General features: G+C 51.8%; 1 protein-coding gene and 1 long non-coding RNA gene across 3 annotated transcripts in view; one reads left to right on the forward strand and one right to left on the reverse strand.

Annotated features, from left to right (window-relative positions):
* Positions 1 to 3,020: 3,020 nt before the first annotated feature.
* LOC308654401 lies at positions 3,021 to 17,579 on the reverse strand. Its single transcript, XR_014023266.1, has 3 exons — positions 16,977 to 17,579; positions 10,140 to 10,190; positions 3,021 to 4,938 (listed from the first exon to the last, which is right to left on the reverse strand). It is a non-coding gene; the product is annotated as an uncharacterized lncRNA (long non-coding RNA).
* The window catches only part of PPP2R2C (protein phosphatase 2 regulatory subunit Bgamma), a 97,212-nt gene continuing 93,341 nt past the window's right edge, over positions 15,028 to 18,898 (forward strand). The window contains exon 1 of one of the 2 annotated variants that reach the window (XM_081303741.1): positions 15,028 to 15,641. In XM_081303741.1, coding sequence (XP_081159867.1) covers positions 15,614 to 15,641 — 28 coding nt within the window. In that variant the 5' untranslated portion in view covers positions 15,028 to 15,613. The remainder of the gene's footprint in view (positions 15,642 to 18,898) is intronic. The other variant, XM_081303740.1, reaches the window with a different exon arrangement.

An 18,898-nucleotide genomic window follows, 5' to 3' on the forward strand; every position in this document is an offset into this window, starting at 1 on the left:
CACTGAGCCACATCCCCAGCCCTATTTTGTATTTTATTTAGTGACAGGGTCTTACTGAGTTGCTTAGTGCCTTGTTGTTGCTGAGGCTGGCTTTGAACTCTAGATCCCCCTGCCTCAGCCTTCAGAGCTGCTGGGATTACAGGTGTGTACCACTGCACCTGGCACAGGAAAACTATTTTAAATATAAAAATAAATAGGCTAAAGCATCATAATGGAAAAGATATACTATGCTGATATTAATCAAAAGAAGATTTTTGTGGCTTGCATTAATCTCAAAGTAGATACAGTAAAAAATATTATCAGGATTAAGAGTAATTTCATAGTAATAAAAGGGACAATTCTTAAATTGGATGTAACAATCTAAACATTTATGCACCTAATAACAGGTCTTAAGAATACAAAAAGCTCAAACCAATAGAACTGAGAAATAGATGAATACACAATTATAGCTGGATATTTCAATAGTCCTCTCTTCATAACTTATAAAAGAATTAGACCAAAAATGTATAAGGAAACAGAGACATGAGGCTTCTCTGTCCAACAACAGCAGAATAGAAACTCAAATACACAGCATAGAACATTTGCCCAAAGGGACCAAAACCAATCTTAGTTAATGGGAAGGGATTGAAATCATAAAAATATGTTCTCTGTTTTAATGGAATTAAATTAGAAATTCAATAACAGATCTGAAAAAATCTCCAAATATTTAGAAACCATGATACACACTTCTGTGTAACCTGTGTATACAGCAAGAAATGGAAAAGAAAATAGAAAGTACTTTCTCTTGAGTGAAAATAAACACAATGTATAAAAATCTGTGAGGTGTCCCAAACACAAGCCCCATAGGGGACTTTTTAGCCCTGAACTCGCATATTGGAAAAGAAGTTCTTAAAATCAATAATCTTATGTTCCACCTCTAGAAACTAGAAAAAAAAAAATGAAACCCAAAGTAACATGATGTTTTAGTCAGCTTCTTTTCTGCTGTGACCAAAATACGTGGCAAAAACAATTAGAGGAGGAAAGGTTTATTCAGGGCTCACGGTTCCAGAGGTCTGAGTCCACAGATCGGAGACTCCACTGCAGAGGGCTCAAGGTGAGTGGGAAAGTCAAAGCAGAAAGTGGGGAGGAGAAAGTCTGCTCAGCACGTGGCCATGGGGAAGCAGAGAGTGCTCCGCCCACCTGGGACAAACCTCAACCCGCAGGGAACTGCTAACCCTAACCCTAACCCTAACCCTAACCCTAACCCTAACCCTAACCCTACCTGTCTCCTCCAGCCACGCCCACCCGCCTCCTCCAGCCACGCCCACCCGCCTCCTCCAGCCACGCCCACCTGCCTCCTCCAGCCACTCCTACCTGTCTCCTCCAGCCACGCCCACCCGCCTCCTCCAGCCACTCCTACCCGCCTCCTCCAGCCACGCCCACCGCCTCCTCCAGCCACGCCCACCGCCTCCTCCAGCCACGTCCACCGCCTCCTCCAGCCACGCCCACCTGTCTCCTCCAGCCTCTCCTACCTGTCTCCTCCAGCCACGCCTACCCGCCTGCGGGTTGACCCACTGATCAGGTCCCGGCTCTCATCATCTGCTCACCTCGCCTCTGAACCTTGCCTTGTCTCACACACGAGCTTTGGGAGGACACCGCGCATCTCACCACGACAGAGGAAATAACACAGACCAGAACAGAAAACAGCAAAATATAAAACAAAAGTGATAGAGAAACCAAGGAAACCAAAGCCAGTTATTTAGTAATAAAGAAGTACCTGAGATTTCTGCTAATAAAATCCATACACCCCTGGCCAGAGTGACCAGGGCGAGGAGGAAGAAATGATCAAATGGCAGAGGGGGAAGACGCGAGGGGGACAGCCCACTGGAGGCTCTGAGAAGCCTCTCTGCTGGGCGGGTCCAGCTCTTGTCGCCTCATGGCATCCAGTTACTGGGGGCCACTGTGCAGACGTGGACACCAGCTCTGGATCACCACCAGGGCCTGAAGCAGAGGGAAGAGGCTGTGGAGGAGGCCGAGAAGGGAAGAGGGAGATGCAGAGCAGGAGGCCAACGGGGAGGCTGAGGAAGGAGGAGAAGAGGGTGGGGGAGGAGGATGGAGACAGCAGCAGAGGCTGAGGCAGCTGAAGGGGTGACTGCAGGACACCAAGAAACAGGAGCCCCACGAGGACGATTAGACAGCAGCACAGGAAAAGTCAGACCAAAAAGGAGAGAAAGCTGCCATGCCCTTCACAGGGCTTTTCCCAACTGAGCTAAAGGTGGTCACTGGGAGTTCAGAGGCCCCCACCCACTGTGGGCTGTGCCAGTGCCTCTGACACGCGCTCTCCACCAGCAGCCAGAACCACAGCGCAAGCCATCGCGGTGGCACACACCTGTAATCCTAGCGACTCAGGAGGCTGAGGCAGGAGGATCACAGGCTCAAGGCCAGCCTCAGCAATTTAGTGAGGCCCTAAGCAACTTAGCAAGATCCTCTCTCTAAAAAAATTAAAAAGGACTGGGGATGTGGCTTGGGGTTAAGTGCCTCTGGGTTCGGTCCCCAGTACCAAAACAAACAAACAGAAAACAACACCACCAATAAAAACAGAATGAATTTTCAACAGGGGAGGGGAAAAAAGAACTGAAACTTCTAAGGCTCTGCTTTTTTTCTTAAAATTACTTTAGAAAAGGAAAAATTATTGTTTTATATGCATTTTATATTTTTGTACATATTACTAGGGGTCAGCCATTTTTAATGATCTCAGATGACCCAACCAGCCTTCTGAGTGCTGCTCTGACTTTACTTATGGTGTGACCAGGTTCATCATCATCTCAAAGGAGAAAGAGAAACCAACTTGTAAAAACATAAAAAATAACAACAACAACAACAAAATCTTACTCTGAGAATTCCAGTAACATTTTGGGATATGTATTTTAGCTATACTTTAAGTAATTGGTTTGTATGAGAAGGCTAAAAAGGCCAAAAATAAAAAGGTTACTTTCCATTTTCTTTATTTTGGTCTGAGAAGCTATTGTTTATTTATTTATTTGTGACCTGTTTGATGTATGTGTGAAGCAATGTTGTCCAATAATAAACTGGAATTTTATTTTGCTGAGTAGTTCTAAAAAAAAAAAAGCAGTGACATTCTTGTAGATTCTGCAGTTATTAAAAGAATAATAAAGGAAAACTAGCGAGGCTTTCTGATACACACTTGTATTCCCAGCCGCTTGGGAGGCTGAGACAGGAGTGACACAAGTTTGAGGGTACCTTAATGAGACCCTGTTTGGAAAAATAAAAAGGGCTGCGGATGTAGCTCCGTGTAGAGTACTTGCCTAGCATGCACACGGCCCTGGGTTCCATCCTCAGTATCGAAAATAAAAACAATATTATGCATGTTTTACTAACATTAAAAAGCAGATGGAGTCAATAAGTTCCTTGAAACACACAAGCAAATATTCCTGAAGAAGAAGCAGCCAGCCTGAGCCCTCTTCTCGACAATACGGGAAGGAGTGTGTGATTCAAATCCTCCCAGGAGGAAATCTCCAGGCCAGGGGGCTCTACAGAGGCTCCACCGAACACTGGAGGAAGGTGGGGCACCACGGCTACCAGGATTTCCCAGAAAGCCGAGGAGGAGGAAGGCCCCGGGTCCTCAGGGAAGGCCCCATGCGTCTTCAGCCAGAGAGAGCAGCTAACGGCTGCAGCTCCGCTGCACAGATCCGGAAAAGGAGACTGTCCCAGTCGCCTCAACAGGCCTCGAAACACAGGGGCAGAACCCGCCTTACTCCTGATCAGATCTCAGCTTGCCCAGAGTGTCTGTGGGAAGGACACAGATGTGGCAGTGAAGCCCAGGCCCGAGGCGGGACGTCCACTCCACACTTCTGATCCACCTGCCCTGGAAGTCTCAGCGGTGTAGGTGGCAGGGAAGAGACTACAGGATGCTCATGTCAGAGGCGAAGAAACGAAACCTCACAGACTGCATGATTACCAGGTAGCTGTGGGATCTACAAAAGAGATGCCAGAACTCATAGTGAGTTTGTCAAGCTGCAGGATACAAGAACATCAGAATTAAAAATGTTTTATAGTTGTAGATGAACAGCGTGCCTTTATTTTTATTTATTTATTTATTTTTATGTTGCTAAGGATGGAACCCAGTGCCTCACACATGCTAGGCAAGCGCTCTGCCACTGAGCCACAGATTAAAATGTAAGAAGCAGCACCAGTTATGATATGAAATATGGAGAAATGAGTCCTAGTCAAGATGTGAAAAGCCTGTACCCTGAAAATCACAAGACATTGATGACAGAAGTTAAAGAGACTTATTAACCAGGTAGGGAGAAACACCATGCCAACAGGCTGAGAACCCACACTGTCGAGATGTCAGTCACCCCGAATCAACCTACAATTTAACAACCTAAATGAAATCTGAGCCGCCTTTTAAGAAATTGACGAGCCAATTCTAGAATTCCTATAGAAATGCGAAGGGCCTAGGAGAGCCAAAGCCCTCTCAAGTAAGAACAAGGAGGACTAACAGGATCTGACTCCAAAATTTATTAGCAAGCCTTGGTCATCAATACAGGCAGCACAGGTGTCAAGACAGAGGAGCTGATCAATGGAGAACAGAGTCCAGAAATAGACTCGCAGGCACACAGCTGCTCACACAAGGCACAAGGAGAGCAGCCAACTTCAACACATGTCTTGCGCCATCTACAAAACCCAACTCGATGTGGATAATAGATCTAAACGTAAACCTAGGTCTACAGGAGAAGGTGACAGAGGTCTTCAGGGTCCGGATATCCGTACTTTGGGCCTGTGGACTGCAGTGTCTCTGTTGCAAGTACACAACTCTGACATCACACTGTGAGAGTGACCATAGACAGTCCAGAAGTGAATGGGGGTGGCCGTGTCCCAGTGACCTCCTGGAGATAAAACAGGCAGCTGGGCTCCAGACACAGTTTGCCAATCCTGCTGTAGAAGAAAACAGGAAAAAAATCTTTGTGACCTGGAGTTAGTCAAAGATTTCACAGACATGACTCTTAAAGCAGGATCTGTAAAAGAAAAAATTGATAAATTGAGGCCTCATAAAAAACTAAAAATCCCCCTCTATGCAAAACACTCTTCAGAAAATGAAAAGACAAGCCGTAGACTGGGAGAAACCTCTGCAAAGCACATATCTGATAAATAGATTGCATCAAGAATATATTAAGCTCAATAATCAGAAAACAAATAACCCTATTAATAAGTGGGCGGAATGTCTGAACAGGTCACCAAAAGTCGTATACAGGTGGCATATAAGGCATGAAAAGACAAGCAATGTCACTAGCCACTGGGATGATGCCAATTAAAACCACAATGAGGTGCCACCACATACCTGTTAGAATGGCCTACGTTAAAAAGGCTGGCCACTCGCAACTGTGGTGGAGACATGGAGGAAGGGACTCCTCCTGTACGCTGCCGTCTGGCATGTAACATGGCATAGCCACTTGGAAATAGTATGGACTATTATCTCTATCACATGTAAACCATCCCATAGAACCATAAAGAGAAAGTTCTTCAACTCTTTTTATGATGTTAGCATAAGCCATCTAGTAAACTGCAAGAAAAAATTACTACTACTAAACAATCTAAATTCTAAACATAGAGGCAAAAACTCAAATAAATATATTAGCCAAATGAACATGGATATATCTGTATCTTGACCATGTAGCGTCCACCCTAGGGATGAAAGGATGGTTACGGACAAAACTGATAATCTGACTCACTCCATTAATAGATTAAGGCAAAATGTCACAGGATCATTTCAATAGTATAATAAGAAATCACCAAACAAAAAACATCTACTTTTGAAAAATGTGAATGCTCATTTTTTCAGAAAACTAGGAAGTGAATTCTTGGCCCGAGAAAGAACATTAATCAACCCCTGAATGCCAACATCATTCTCTGTGGTGGAATTTAAAAAATATTGCTAGACCTAACACAGAGATGCCTTCTAGCTGGGCTGGTGGCACATCCCCGTAATCCCAGACACCCAGGAGGCTGAGAAGAGAGGACTACAAGTTCAAGGCCAGCCTCAGCAACTTAGTCAAGACCTGTCTCAATGAATAAAATAAACAAGTCTGCGGATGTAGCTTGGTAGAGCACCCTTGGGTCCAATTCCCAGCACTGAAAAAGCCCTCTAGCAACACTGCTGTTCAATATCACCTTGTCTTGGAACTCACTGGGACAGAATGGCAAAGAAAAGTCAAAAGGGTCTTCAGTTATGATTGTCTACATGGAAAACCCAAGAGAATCTAATTTTGTACTATTAGAAGCCTGTACAGTTGAACAAATTGCTGGACACAAGGCAACACAGAAAATCAATAGCATTCCTATTGAGGAGTCACACCAACATGTGAGAAGGCACGAATCCCATTTACTGCAGCAGCCAACTCCAGACGGGTCTTAAGATGAAGTCTAGCAATGTTGGCATGAGTCCCTTGTGGAGGAGGTGCAGGAGTGGTTCAGCTGAGCAGAGCAGAGCCTCCGAACCAGACCACCAGAGCTCAGGTCACAGCTGTCCACCCTCCACATCCTGGCCTGCATGAATTAGTCCCTCACCCCATGCCTCAGTTTCCCCATTTATAAAAGAGAAATACTGATATGTATCTCACGGGGAAGTTGGGAAGATCAGTTGAGCTAGATATAAAGTGTTTAGAACAGGGGCTGCCACACTCAACTTCTCTATACGTGGTTCCTATTGTTATAGAGAAAATTACAAAGTTTAATTGAAAGAGGTGAAACAAGACCCAAATAAGTAGAGAGATGGACCACATCGTGGATGAGATGATTCAGTGTTAGGAAGAACCACATTTTTCTCCTGGCTAATGTAAATTCATCGCAATTATAATAAAACACCCAAGAGGATTTGGAATGAAATCCAAAAGACTAGAAATTCATATAGAAGAGTAAAATTCCAAGAATAGCCAAGGCAGTTTTGAAGGAGAGCCAAGGCAGTGCCATTTCATCTGTTTGATGTGGAGTTATTATAAAGCTAGCCTGAGACGGGGTAGTACTGTCACGTGAGCAGGGCCAAAAGACCAAAGGAACAGAACACAGAGTCCAGAAATGACACCCCCCCACACACACACACGTAGGAAGCTGGTATAGAGGTGGCACTCTCAGTCCGTGGGAGTGGATGGGCTACAGTGACTGACTTGGATATTATGTTGCTCACATGGAAAAGTATGTGATGCCCTCCCCCCTCACCCCAAGCCCACAGCAGCTCTAGATGGGCTAAATCTCTAAATAGACGTTCTTAGGGTCGGGACCTGGAATGTCCCTCAAAGGCTCCTGTGTTGAAGGCTTGAACCCCAATGCAGCAATGTTCAGAGGTGAGGCTTTGGGGAAGCAATTGGATCATGAGGGCTGGAAACTAATCAGTGTATTAGTCCACAGATGATCTATATTTGAATGAACCACTGGGAGGTGGTGGAAACCAAAGGAGGCGGGGCCTAGTTGAAGGGAGTGGGTCCTTGGGGACTGTATCTTGTCCCCAGTTCCTTCCTCTCTCTCTCTCTCACTCACACACAAACACGCATCTGCGTGTGCCTGCACACATGTGCACACACCACACACACACACACACACTGTTCCCTGCTACATGCTCCCTGCCTTGAAGTTCTGCCTCAATACAAGCCCACAGTGATGGGGCCAGCCAACCATGAACTGAAATCTCTGAAACCATAACCTAAAGTAAATCTTTCCTCTTTTCAGTTGATTTTCTTAGGTATTTTGTCACAGTGATGAAAAGCTAACTAATAGGTCTTCACGTGTTAATATAAAGGAAGGTCATTCTGAAGGACCACCTTTATAACTCAGGAGGGAGAGAAGTACTGCTCAAACAAAAGGGAAAAACATTTAAAATACAACACTAACAAATTTCACTGCATAAAAATTAGTGCCTTCTGTAGGACAAGAGTTCTGTACATAACATTAAGAAAAAAGCAACAAATGAGAAGAGAATATTTTCATCACATACAAGCAGATGAGAACAGGGAGTACCTTTGCATAAAAAGCTCCAGGAAGCCAGTAAGAAGAAAGCCAAGCAGGGGCTGGGGTTGTGGCTCAGTGGCAGAGCGCTCGCCTAGCATGTGCAAGGCCCTGGGTTCCATCCTTAGTGCCACATAAAAATAAGTAAAATAAGGTATTGTGAACAACTACAACTAAAAAATATTTAAAAAGAAGAAGAGGAAGAGGAAGAATAGGAAGAATAAGAAGAAGAATAAGAAGAAGAAGAGGAGGAGGAAGAGAGCCAAGCAACCTAATGGGAAAATGGGCAAAGGGAAAGAACAGGCAATTAACAGAAGAGGAAATTCATATGGCAGCTTTGGAAAGATTCCTGACTGCACTTCCAGTGTGGAGTTGCAAATGAAGCAATCATCAACTTCACTTGAATTTGCATCTGCTCCAGGTCTTAGTGAGAATGCTGTTGGAGTACAAATGGTTTCTCAATTTGAAAAGAAAGTTAGAAGTTGAATTTACATATCCACTAGTAGGCGTGACCCATCATATGTATGTACCATACTCCGCATTACACAAGTGATGTATATTCTTGGTATATGTAAGGGGTGGCACCCTCTCCGGATCCCAGGGACTTGCATTTGGGTTTGGGGAGCTAGGTGAAAGGACACCACTGCATGCTGTGTGAAATCCTGAAAGTCCGGAAACAACCTAAATATCCTTCAAGGTGGAGCAGGGTGGAGAAATCCTAAGTCTGCCATAGCCCCTGGCGTGCTGCTGAATGTTTAACAGCCCACTGTTCAGGGAGAAAGCCTTCATTTGCCAGTTTCTGGGATGTCACTTCTCCACCATGGCTGAGGTCTGTCTATCCTGTGACATCACTGACCACAGAGCTGGGAGAAGATGCACAGGGTGAGTCTGTGGGAAGGTGCTCGGAGCGAGTGGCAGTGCACCATTGATTGCTTTCTCCCAGCAGCCAAGATCGATGAAGAGACCAGGTATAGCCGAAGAAAATAATGCTTAGGGTGGAAAAGAAGCAATTTTCAATGTGGGACGATCAATATGATAATGTTTATATAAATTCAAAAATTACACAAAGTGGTAAGACGCACATTGTTGAAGAATGGAATGGGAACGGGTGGAAACGCCAGCCTGGGGACGCTGTTTGCCTTTGGAAAGAGAAAGGGGAGAGCAGAATGAAGGACGGGTACGAGGAAGCGCCCGCCTTCCCGCTCTCTCTTTTTCTCTGGTTTTGTTTCTTAAGTGTCAAGAGCTGAAGCAAATATGTGGGACTGGGAAGCTGGTTTATGTTGGATCAATATTCAAAAGGTGGGGATTGTCGTCAGGCATGACTCTGTGTATTTAAAATACAACATTAAAACAAACAGAATTAAAATAAAAAACTGAAGAGAAAACTAACGTGGAAGGCCCTGGAGGGACACGCTCCAAGGGGTTTGGCAACTGCGTGTGGACTCAGGATCTTCACTTTTCATCTTCCTTATGTCTGGATGTGCCTGGACTGGGGCGGCACTCCCTGGGCCCTGGGAGGGCTGGGCTAGGCCGTAGCTCTAGGCCCTTCCATGTGGACGTCAACTCCCTTTGCTGGGTCGTGGCCTGTTTGTGAGACATCCCCATCCACAGGCCTGGTGACCTAGGCTACGGTGAGTGGGTGGGATTGTGGCCATCCTGGCCCAGGAGGGAAGAGCCACGGGGTGCTCTGTCAGCCTAGAGGTGGGAACAGACAGTCACAGTGCTGGAGAGAGCTGAAACCATCTTGAAGCTCGGCCCCAGGATCTGAGAGGTCACAGAGGGGGACAGTGGCAGAGAGTAGCTAGGTTGTACTGGCCGTGTGGACCGACCTAATCAACTCTGGATTCACTCAGACCTGGGCAAATCTCTGTGATGCCACATAGGAGCTGTGTGACTCAGGAAAATGACTCAGCATCTGTTTTTTTTTTTTTTTTTAAATGGGAACTATGGTAGAGTGTCTTATGGTGCAAACTAATTGCAGCTCTTTCCTAGAGAAAGATTGTTCCCTTGTGCTCCCCTGAGACCATGAAGCCCTGTGACCTGGGTCCCTGTCCTCCCTGAACTGATGTATGGTGTTATGTGACCTGCTTGGGCCAGTGATGCCGTAGGAGTGAGCTCGTGATCCCAGGTCTTTCTTTTACCTCTGCATGAGTCCAGTGTCCAAATGTGGGGCTGCTCCATCACCTTGGGTCCTGGAACAAAGATGGAAATGATGAGAACTGTAACCAACTCATGAGGAGTGTGCGACGTGCATGAGAAATAAGCCTGTAAGTCACTGCATTACTGCAGTATGACTTGGTCCACGGTGGCTGAGTGGCATTTCTCATGTTCTGATAGAGGGTGCAATAACACATGTGAAATGCTTACAGGGACAAAGCAGTGGGGATAGGCGAGGGTGTGCTGCAGTAATAAGCAGCCTGCATGTCTTAGTGACTAACACAGCACATTCTTTTTCTTGCTTACCCTGATGTGTAATAGTTCTTCAGAGTCCTTTAAAGAAGTAAAGGAAGGAAGGGAGAAGAGAGTGGGGAGGGGAGGAAGGAAGATCTGGCAAGCCTCTCACAGAGAAGCTCCAACCCAGAGAGATACTCTCCTCTCACTTGCCTCAAGCTTCACTGCCCAACACTAGTCTCATGACCACAACTAATTTAAGAGGGGACAGGAAGTGCAGATCTACCCCAGGCACAGAAGAAGGCGAGGAGCAGGAGAACAGAGGGAAGGTCGACAAGATGGCATTGTAGGCAGGAGTGGCTGGTGCGAATGTGCCCTCTGGAGGAGTCTGCCTTGCTCCAGAAGCTGTGGTCTTCAGGAAGGCCCCAGGGTGCACACAGGGATGGCTGGAGACACAGTCAGGCACTTACTGGGAAGACCCTTGCATTCAGAAATAGCGTGTGGGAGATGGGAGCCCCTGGGTCCTGGTGTGGCCATGTGGCTGGATGGAGGAGGGCTTGGGAACTCTGTCTGAGACCAGGAGAGGGCAGGCTGGGAAGGCGTGGGCAGAGGAGCTGGCAGGGGTTTACCCTCGGTGGGAGAAGGAGCAGGCCAGTCGGTGTCAGCATGGCAGCTGGTGGCTGGGCTGTGCCCACAAGCCAAGGCAGTAGCTCCCTGAGGCAGGGGTGGGCCAACAGGGACTCTCTAATGTTACTCTAAGGAGACGGCTTGCCCTCTGCAACCAAAGTTAGATGTCTGTAGGCCGTTGAGTGGCAGTGCTGGCACGTGTGCACAAAATGCGGACGCGTGGGAACTTTCCGGCTTCCAAACTGAAGGTAACTGCAGTGCCCTGAGCAGAGGGCACATTGCAGCATTTCCACGAGGAATAGTACACAGCAATGCAAACGACTAGACCACAACCAGGGTGTACGCAGATCGCCAAGCGAGAACCCAGAGAGAGAACGTCAAGCAAGACACCAGGCGAGCGGCATTCGTGCCCTGGAGTCGGTGGCGGGAAATCTCCAGAGCAGCAAAGCCGCAGCGGGTGATGTGTGGGTGGGCCTCAGCCAGGGCTGCTGTAACACAGATGCCACCACCAATGGCTTACACAGGATGAGGACCCTTCACCCCTCTGGAGGCCGTGTGGCTCCCATGACTCGGAGCTGGTGGTCTTCTTGCTGTGTCCCCACTTGACCGAAAGGGACAGGATGCAAGTTCTCTGTGTTCTTGTGGGGACTGAGCTGTCACTAGAGTGCCACCCTCATCACCTAATCACCTCCACTGTTCCCCTCCTAAAACCTAGCTCTCGAGGGACAAGATTTAAACATGACTTTTGGGGTGGGAGTGAGGGGGCAGAAGGAGCCTCGTGGGTTGGCTGTGCTTCCCTCCTGCCGTGGGCAGCCTCAGGTGCTCCCCGAGGTCCGGGGGCCCAGTGTTCAACTGTGCAACGGGCCACCCTCACAAGGCACCATGGACAAGCTCTCTCACAGCTCTCGAGGCCAGGATGTCCAAGGTGAGGCTCCGGCCGCTCTGTCCCCCAGGGAGGCTCTCTCCCCAGGTGCCCAGTGACCTTCCAGAGGAAGCAGGTAAGCCTTCTTGTCTTTTTTTTTTAACAAAGGCAGCGATCCCACCGTGAAGCCCCCTGTGACCTCATCTGACCCTAATCACCTCCGAGGCATTGGGGGGTGGGCTGTGTGTTCTCTATGTCACTTAAAACATCCTGGGGAAACAGGGGCACGAAACTTGGGTCCATCAGGAGGAGCAGCAGCTCCGGGGAGAAGCGAGTGGGGCTGCCCACCAGCGGCAGCCAAGAGAGGGGCTACAGTGTCCCTGGCTCCAGGAAGCCTTTCTCTGCCCCACGGGACCAGCTTCTCTTCGGGAAGGAGAGGAGGATGGTGGTCAGAAGCCAGCAGGAGGGGCTGAGGCATTGAGAGGGTGGGGAGGAGGCGGTGGCCCATGTGAACATGTCCTTCAGCCTGAGGTTGTGAGCAGGGGAGGCAGGTGCTGGCACTGGGAGGGACCCGTCTAGGCCTGTTACTGTGGCAGAGACCCGAGCAGGCTCAGCCCTGAGTCGTGAGAGTCTCTGGAGGGCTGCTGCCAAATATTTCCTTACGCAGCCGTCCTGCCCCTCCCTTCTCAAAGGACCTCTCCCGGCCACGTGTCTCCACAGCAGCTCCTTCCTCCTCTTCTCCACCCACCATGGCCTCCCCAGGACATGCTCACCTCCTCAGGGCATTGCCCATCTCATGCCACGGGAGGCCTGCCCCTCTAACCTGTGCCAGGCCGTGCGTGCACAGAGCAGGCGCGCAGCAGACACACTGTGAATGAGTGAAAGGCAGGGGACTCTGCAGGGGGGTGCAGGATCTGGAGCTGAGGTTCCGGCCAGGAGGGACAGAGACGTGTGCAGACGCAGAGGAGGAAGCAGTGCATTCTGTGACTGAGTGGGTGCCGGTAGCCAGGAGGCAGAGGGAGGGCCTTGGCTCTGATTGGGGAAGGGTGCTCCAGAAGAATGGGGAGACAGCTTGGAGAAATCTGAAGGATTCAGAGGGACTTCCTGGGGACTGATGCTGAGCCTTGGGGTCCAGCAAGTCTGGAGATCACCAACTCAGGGGTCCCAGGCATGGCTCAGGCATGATGGACTGAGGCACGGGTGGGCCTCAGTGTCAGTATGGTTCAGGGCATCCCTGCAGGTGAGGCTCATGTTAGCATGGGTTGGGTGCTTTGGCAGAAGTGACAGATGGGAAAGGTGGGTGTGGAGACCAGAGAGGAAGGGTAAAGGACATGTAGGAGGCTGGGGCTCGGCATGACCACAGTATAGCACCAATGAGGTCAGGTTCCAGTCATGCCAACCTTCTGAGGCACCTCCTTGTGCCTCTCACGTCCCTTTTGCAGATGAGGTTGTGCCAGCCCCAGCTCCCTTGTTGTTAGGACTTGAATGCAGCCTGTCTGTCTTCCAGTGTCTGAGGCTGCAGTCATTTTTCTGTCCTGAGCTGGAGAGGTGAGGAGGACATGGACAGAGAATGGGTACTGGTTCAGGATGTGCAGTGTGGGACATCTGAGCAGACCAGGTATGAGAGACAGAGAATGTCCCCATTCAGTGTATGAGGCCATGTGGACATCAGTCACCTTCCTGTGGGCAGAGTGATGTGGAACCAGCACATGTGGAGGGTCCCTGCATTTAATCTGCACCCCTCTGCTCCAGGGAGAGCAGAAGCCCAGGCTGGGACAGGCAGGGCATTGGTCCTGGGCCGCTCAGCAAGCAGGTGCTGCAGAGCCCCCAGGCCTCTGATGTGTCCAAGCCTTTCCATTACACCTGCAGGGTGTTAGGTTGGGCACTTTGACCTCTGGGCATTTTGAGGAATGAAAACCCAGTTTCAGCTGTGAAAGCCCCCTCCTGTTCCCCACCAGGATGCCTCAGGCAGCATCTCTGTTTCCCATAAGCCTGCCCTCCATACCCAGCACCTTTGGACCCTCCTGTCTCTACCACATTTTAGTGAGGTTTCTGGAATTCCAAAACCCAGCTGAGAGAAGCAGAGAGCATTGCATAATTGCACAACTGGGCAAGACCAGTCCCGCTGGTCACCTGGAGCCTGTGCCCCTAAATCTTGGACCCCAGGGCCTCTCAGCCTTGGTGACCACATGGAATCTGTCCCCCCATGGCACACTGCAGCTTTTCTCTCCCCTCTTTCCAAGGAGGTCTTGCCGAACACCCAAGCAGGCCTGTGAGGCCACAGTACCCCATGCATCACGCACAGAGTGAGCCTGGAAGAGATGGCAGCTTGAGAAAAGAGGAGGGCCTGGTCCAGTGTACTGGAAGATGGGGAGGGAAGGAGTTAGAAGGGAGGGGAAAGGTGGGGTGGAGGAAGAGGGGAGGGAAGGGAGGGAGGGAGGAGGTAAGCTCCTGATGCCTACTGCAGGGAGATGGGTGAGGGAAGGTGCGCTCTCCAGCCTGTTTCTGGAGCGCCCCCAGTGCTGGTGTCCACAGCTGGATCTCACTTGTAGGTATTCAGGGGTGAGCAGGAGGAGAGATCAGGACTCAGTTTGGGGGTGGTAAACTCACCCTGGGCAGAACCATCCAGAGTTTCACCTTGCAAGTGCTGGCCTGCCTCCCCTAGCTTCCTCACAAAGAGCCAGGGTGCTCTTGGAAGGGCCCCCAGAACTTTCCGGATCCACTCGCTCTTCTACTAACCAAGGGGCTTGTGGTCCTCCCCACTACCACCCTCTTAGGACTCCCATTCTACAGGTGCCCCCTTCAGCTGCGCCCCACCCCCTCCCAGTCCTTCTATTGCCTTCTGCCCAGTGAAGCTGCCCACCTCCTCCGCTCTTCTAGTCCCCCTATCCGTTGGCCGTCTCTTCCCCAATTGGAGCACCTGGCACCCAAGGGACCCTCCTCCCACAGCTCAGCCGACCAGCACCCCCGCCCCCACCCAGGCTGGCAGTCTCCTCCTTCCATCCCTCCTCCGTGGCGCACCCAGCCACCAAAGGCGCCCACCGCGAAGACTCGAGCACTGCGGCCCCACCTCTGCCCGGGCGCCCGCTGCACCTGCAGGGTGGCTGGGTGCACGGCGGGTGGCGGGCGGTGCGGCCGCAGGGGCGGAGGAGCGGGCGGCGCGAGGGAGGGGCCTGCAACAGCAGCGGCGGCGGCCGCCCCAGCCCGCGCAGCCCGGCTCGGCCCCGGCTCGGTCGGCGCAGCGCAGCGCAGCGCCGCGCGCGTCCCCTCGCCGCCGCCGCCGCAGCCAGGCGCACCGGCACCAGGCCACCGCCGCCGCCGCCGCCGGCGCACGGACGCAGCGCGCACAGGCCGGCCGGGATGCGCGCCTGGGCCCCGGCCCGCCCGAACCCGCGGCCGCCGCCCGCCCGCCGCGCTCTCGCCTGACCGCGGCGCCCGCCCCGGCCACCCCGCCCGGTCCCGGCCGCCCGCGGCCGAGATGTCCGCCCTCCGGGGCCCTGGCGGCCCGCGCCCCTGCTAGGCTGCGGCGGTATGGCCCGCGCGCCCGGCGCGACCTCTGCGGATTGCATCGGTGTGCGGCGGCGGGGCATGCCCAGGGCACCGGGCACGGCCTTCAATGGGCGAGGACACGGACACGCGGAAAATTAACCACAGCTTCCTGCGGGACCACAGCTATGTGACTGAAGGTAACGTACGTGTTGTCTGAGACCCCCTCCGGCCGGCCGCGGCGTGGGGATGCCGTCGCACCGAATGCCCTCCGAAGGTTTGGACCGCGCGCTGTGTGTCGTGTCCCCTGACCCCACCCCACCCCACCCCACCTTCACCCCACCTCACCCTGACCCGGGCCTGGAGGGAGGGAACCCTAGGGCACCGGCCCCCGCTGCCCAGTGCCGGGAGAGGCCAGCGCCCTCCTCTGCGCCGCCCTCCGGGAGGCAGCTTTACCCCCTGGCCAGGTAGCATCCTGATCGGCCCGTGGCCATCATTTTTTTTTTTTTTTAAGGCCATGTCTGCGGTTAAGGTGATGCGGAAATCCCGGGGAAATGTAATGGCTTAAAACCCCGTGTTTGCCATTTCAGCCCTATCCAAAGCCCGCAGAATCTTCTAGGCTGCCCACTCCTTGGAGACGGAGAGGGGCCCAGAGGAAAAATCCATTGCCAGACCCTTCGGAGAAGCTCGCCTGCCGCGGGCCTCTCCCTGCCCCCAGAGGCAGGGTCCTTTCCTGGGAGGGAGGCGCAGATGTGGACTCGAGTTTTATTCCTGGGGAGTTATATTGAGACAGGAGTAGCGGGGCCCAACCTTCAGGATTCCCACCACCCAAGTGGCACAGGTTACCCCAGACAGACCCTGCATTTAAACCCCCTAAATTGGCCCTACAGCCCAACCCCCACACCAAGCTGGTGGAACCCAGAGGGTCAGCACCCCTCTTACATGGCAGTAACTTCCGGGGTCCCTCTGCTCTGCCTTGCCCAGAGAACGGTGGGACAGCTCCAGTGCGAAGCCAGGGGACAGCGGAGTGAACTCCTGGTGGAGGATAGGGAGACCTGGCCGTGGAGTAGCAATGGGCTGCGCCCGCGGGGACCCTCGTGCTGGAGACCTTCCCGAGTATAGGGCGGTGCATCTCCCCCGGGGGCTGCTGGGCAGGCTGCAGAAGTGCTTGTGTGTTTTTAGCAAGAGGCTTCTTAATGGGCACCGGGAGAAGGGCCCTGGGCACTTCGTCCCGCGGGACTGGTGCGCACGGTGCGGGAGCTGGGGAACCTGTGTGGGCCCTGCGCGATGACTAGCCTCCGGCCGGTGTCTAATGCCTGCTCCGCCGGAAATGAGGCCGAGAGGGAGCGGAGCCCTGCGGGGACTAGGCAGCGGAGGACGGCCAGGCGGGCTCGGCGTCCTGACCCCGGGGGCGGAGGCTGGGTGTGCAACCTGGGCGGACAGACCGCTGCTGAGGGTGGCGTTCTCCGCTCGGAGAGGAGAAGCGCTGAGTCATGCTTCGCCGCTGGGTGGGTGTGGGGAAAGCAGGCAGGGCTGCCGCGCTGGGGGACAGCGCTGTCAGGCCGGGCTCCGGGAGGCCCCGGGGAGCCCAACGCGGCCCTTTGTCGCTTGCCTGGGTGAGGTGGAGCCAAGATCCGCTGTGTGCTGGGGGTGCGCTTTCCGCTCACAGCCTGAGGAGCCGCAGAGGGTTGAAGGAGGCCTCGGGTTGCTGGCAGGTGCCCGAGCGGCCTGGCTCTAGAGCAAGGGGATCTTGGCAGGTCCTCTGCTGCTCGGATCTGGCTCCGGTCTGGCTCCCTGGAGGAAGCCTCTGTTTTCTCATCTTTATACTGGGGATGATGGGATGGGAGGCAGGACTGAGCTGTAATTAAACATCAACTGCACGGCCCCAGCTCATAGGCCATTTTCAGCATGAATTCCTTGGCATCCCCCTGGCTTCTCTCTCTGATGACTCCACCGGTTCTCAGCTGTAGGAGCTGAAGTCATGCTTTTGAGTCCCTTTTCCTTTTACATGATTCCTGAGCCCCTGTGTATGCAGTCGCTGCCTTAGGACCACCCCCTGCCCCCCATAGACCCCCTTGTGCAGGCTGTATTCTAGCAGGGAGCCCTGTGACCTTGAGGGGAGTTCTTCCCACCTCATGTCAGTTTCCCCACCTGTAAAATGAGAGTGCAGAAGACCACCCTGCCTATGAGGCCCAGGTGAGATGGGAGGAAGGAGCACCTTGGAACCCCAAATTGTCAATGGCAAAGTGTGGTCTGCACCTACTTTGTGCTAGGGCCTCCCACAGGTCTCACATAACCCTCATCTCACTTTTTAGATGAGGACACTGAGGCTTGGCTTGGTCCATGGCTCAGACAGAATGTCAGGATATATAGTGCCCAGGGCTGAGGTGCCAGGGCCTTGCAGGGGCCAGATCAGATTCCTGCCGTCCACAAGAAGAAACAGTAACAGTGATTGAGAGAAAATTAGATGAGAATTGTGACCTCCTTAGAGGAAACTGGACTTTCATGCTGTGGAATCCTGACTGCATTTGGTAGAGCGTAGATTTGTCAGCCTTCAGACCTGTGTTGGAATTCTGCTTCTGATGCCTCACCTCCTGTGCTGCCTTGGTCAAGTTGCTTTGCTTTCTCACTTTGTAAAGAGAGAAATAAAATGATCTCTGTCACCGACTAGATTATTGAGGTGACTATGCTAATGTAGAAAGGGCCTACTGTAGTGTTTAGCTTATCAGAATCATTTAATGAATGGCACCAGAATTTCATAACCAGTAGTGGATGCTGAGACTCAGTTTGCAAAAGACCAGGTTTGGGGGGGCTGGGGCTGTGGCTCAGCGGTAGAGCCCTCGCCTAGGTTCGATCCTCAGCATCACATAAAAATAAATAAATAAAATAAAAGTAAATAAAATAAAAAGACCAGGTGTGCACATTCCTGTTCCACCCGGTGTCTCGGTCCACGCTCCTTCAGGATGCCCCGCTGCGTGGGTTACTTCCTGCTCCTTCACTTGCCAATTTCTTTTGACCTCACAGTGTTTGCTCTGGCAGTTCCTCTACCTGGAGGCCTACCTCCTGCGTTCCTCCTGACTATCTCCCACTCATCCTTTGAGTCCCAAATTCAATGTCATCTTTGCCAGTGGGAGTCCTGCCTGGGTTTCTAAGCCTTGGGAAATCCTAAATACCTTGAGAAGAGTTTATGTCTTGTTAGTCATTCACACCTCAGTGTGAATTGGACTGTGTGGGGTTTTTTTTGTTTCTGTGCTTACTCTTGGCTGGGCTCAGCTGCATTGAGGGTTATTGTGATCATTAGGTGTGAGTGTAGGACCTGGAGAACTGGGGGGCATGAGGGCCAGCAGTGAAGTGGAAGCACTGAGGACATTGGAGAGACCTGAGCCCTAGGGAAAGGGGACCCAGGGATAGGAGGATGCTGGGACATCTCTTTCAGATGTTTCTCAAAAGCTGAATATTTCCAGAAAGGGCCCTTCCTAGCTGTGCTCTCTCTCGCTACAGAACCCAATACTCAACCTTCGAGTGAGTTCCCTG

The sequence above is a fragment of the Spermophilus citellus genome (genome assembly GCF_964194105.1).
Source record: "Spermophilus citellus genome assembly, chromosome: 8".
NCBI classification, from domain to species: domain Eukaryota; kingdom Metazoa; phylum Chordata; class Mammalia; order Rodentia; family Sciuridae; genus Spermophilus; species Spermophilus citellus.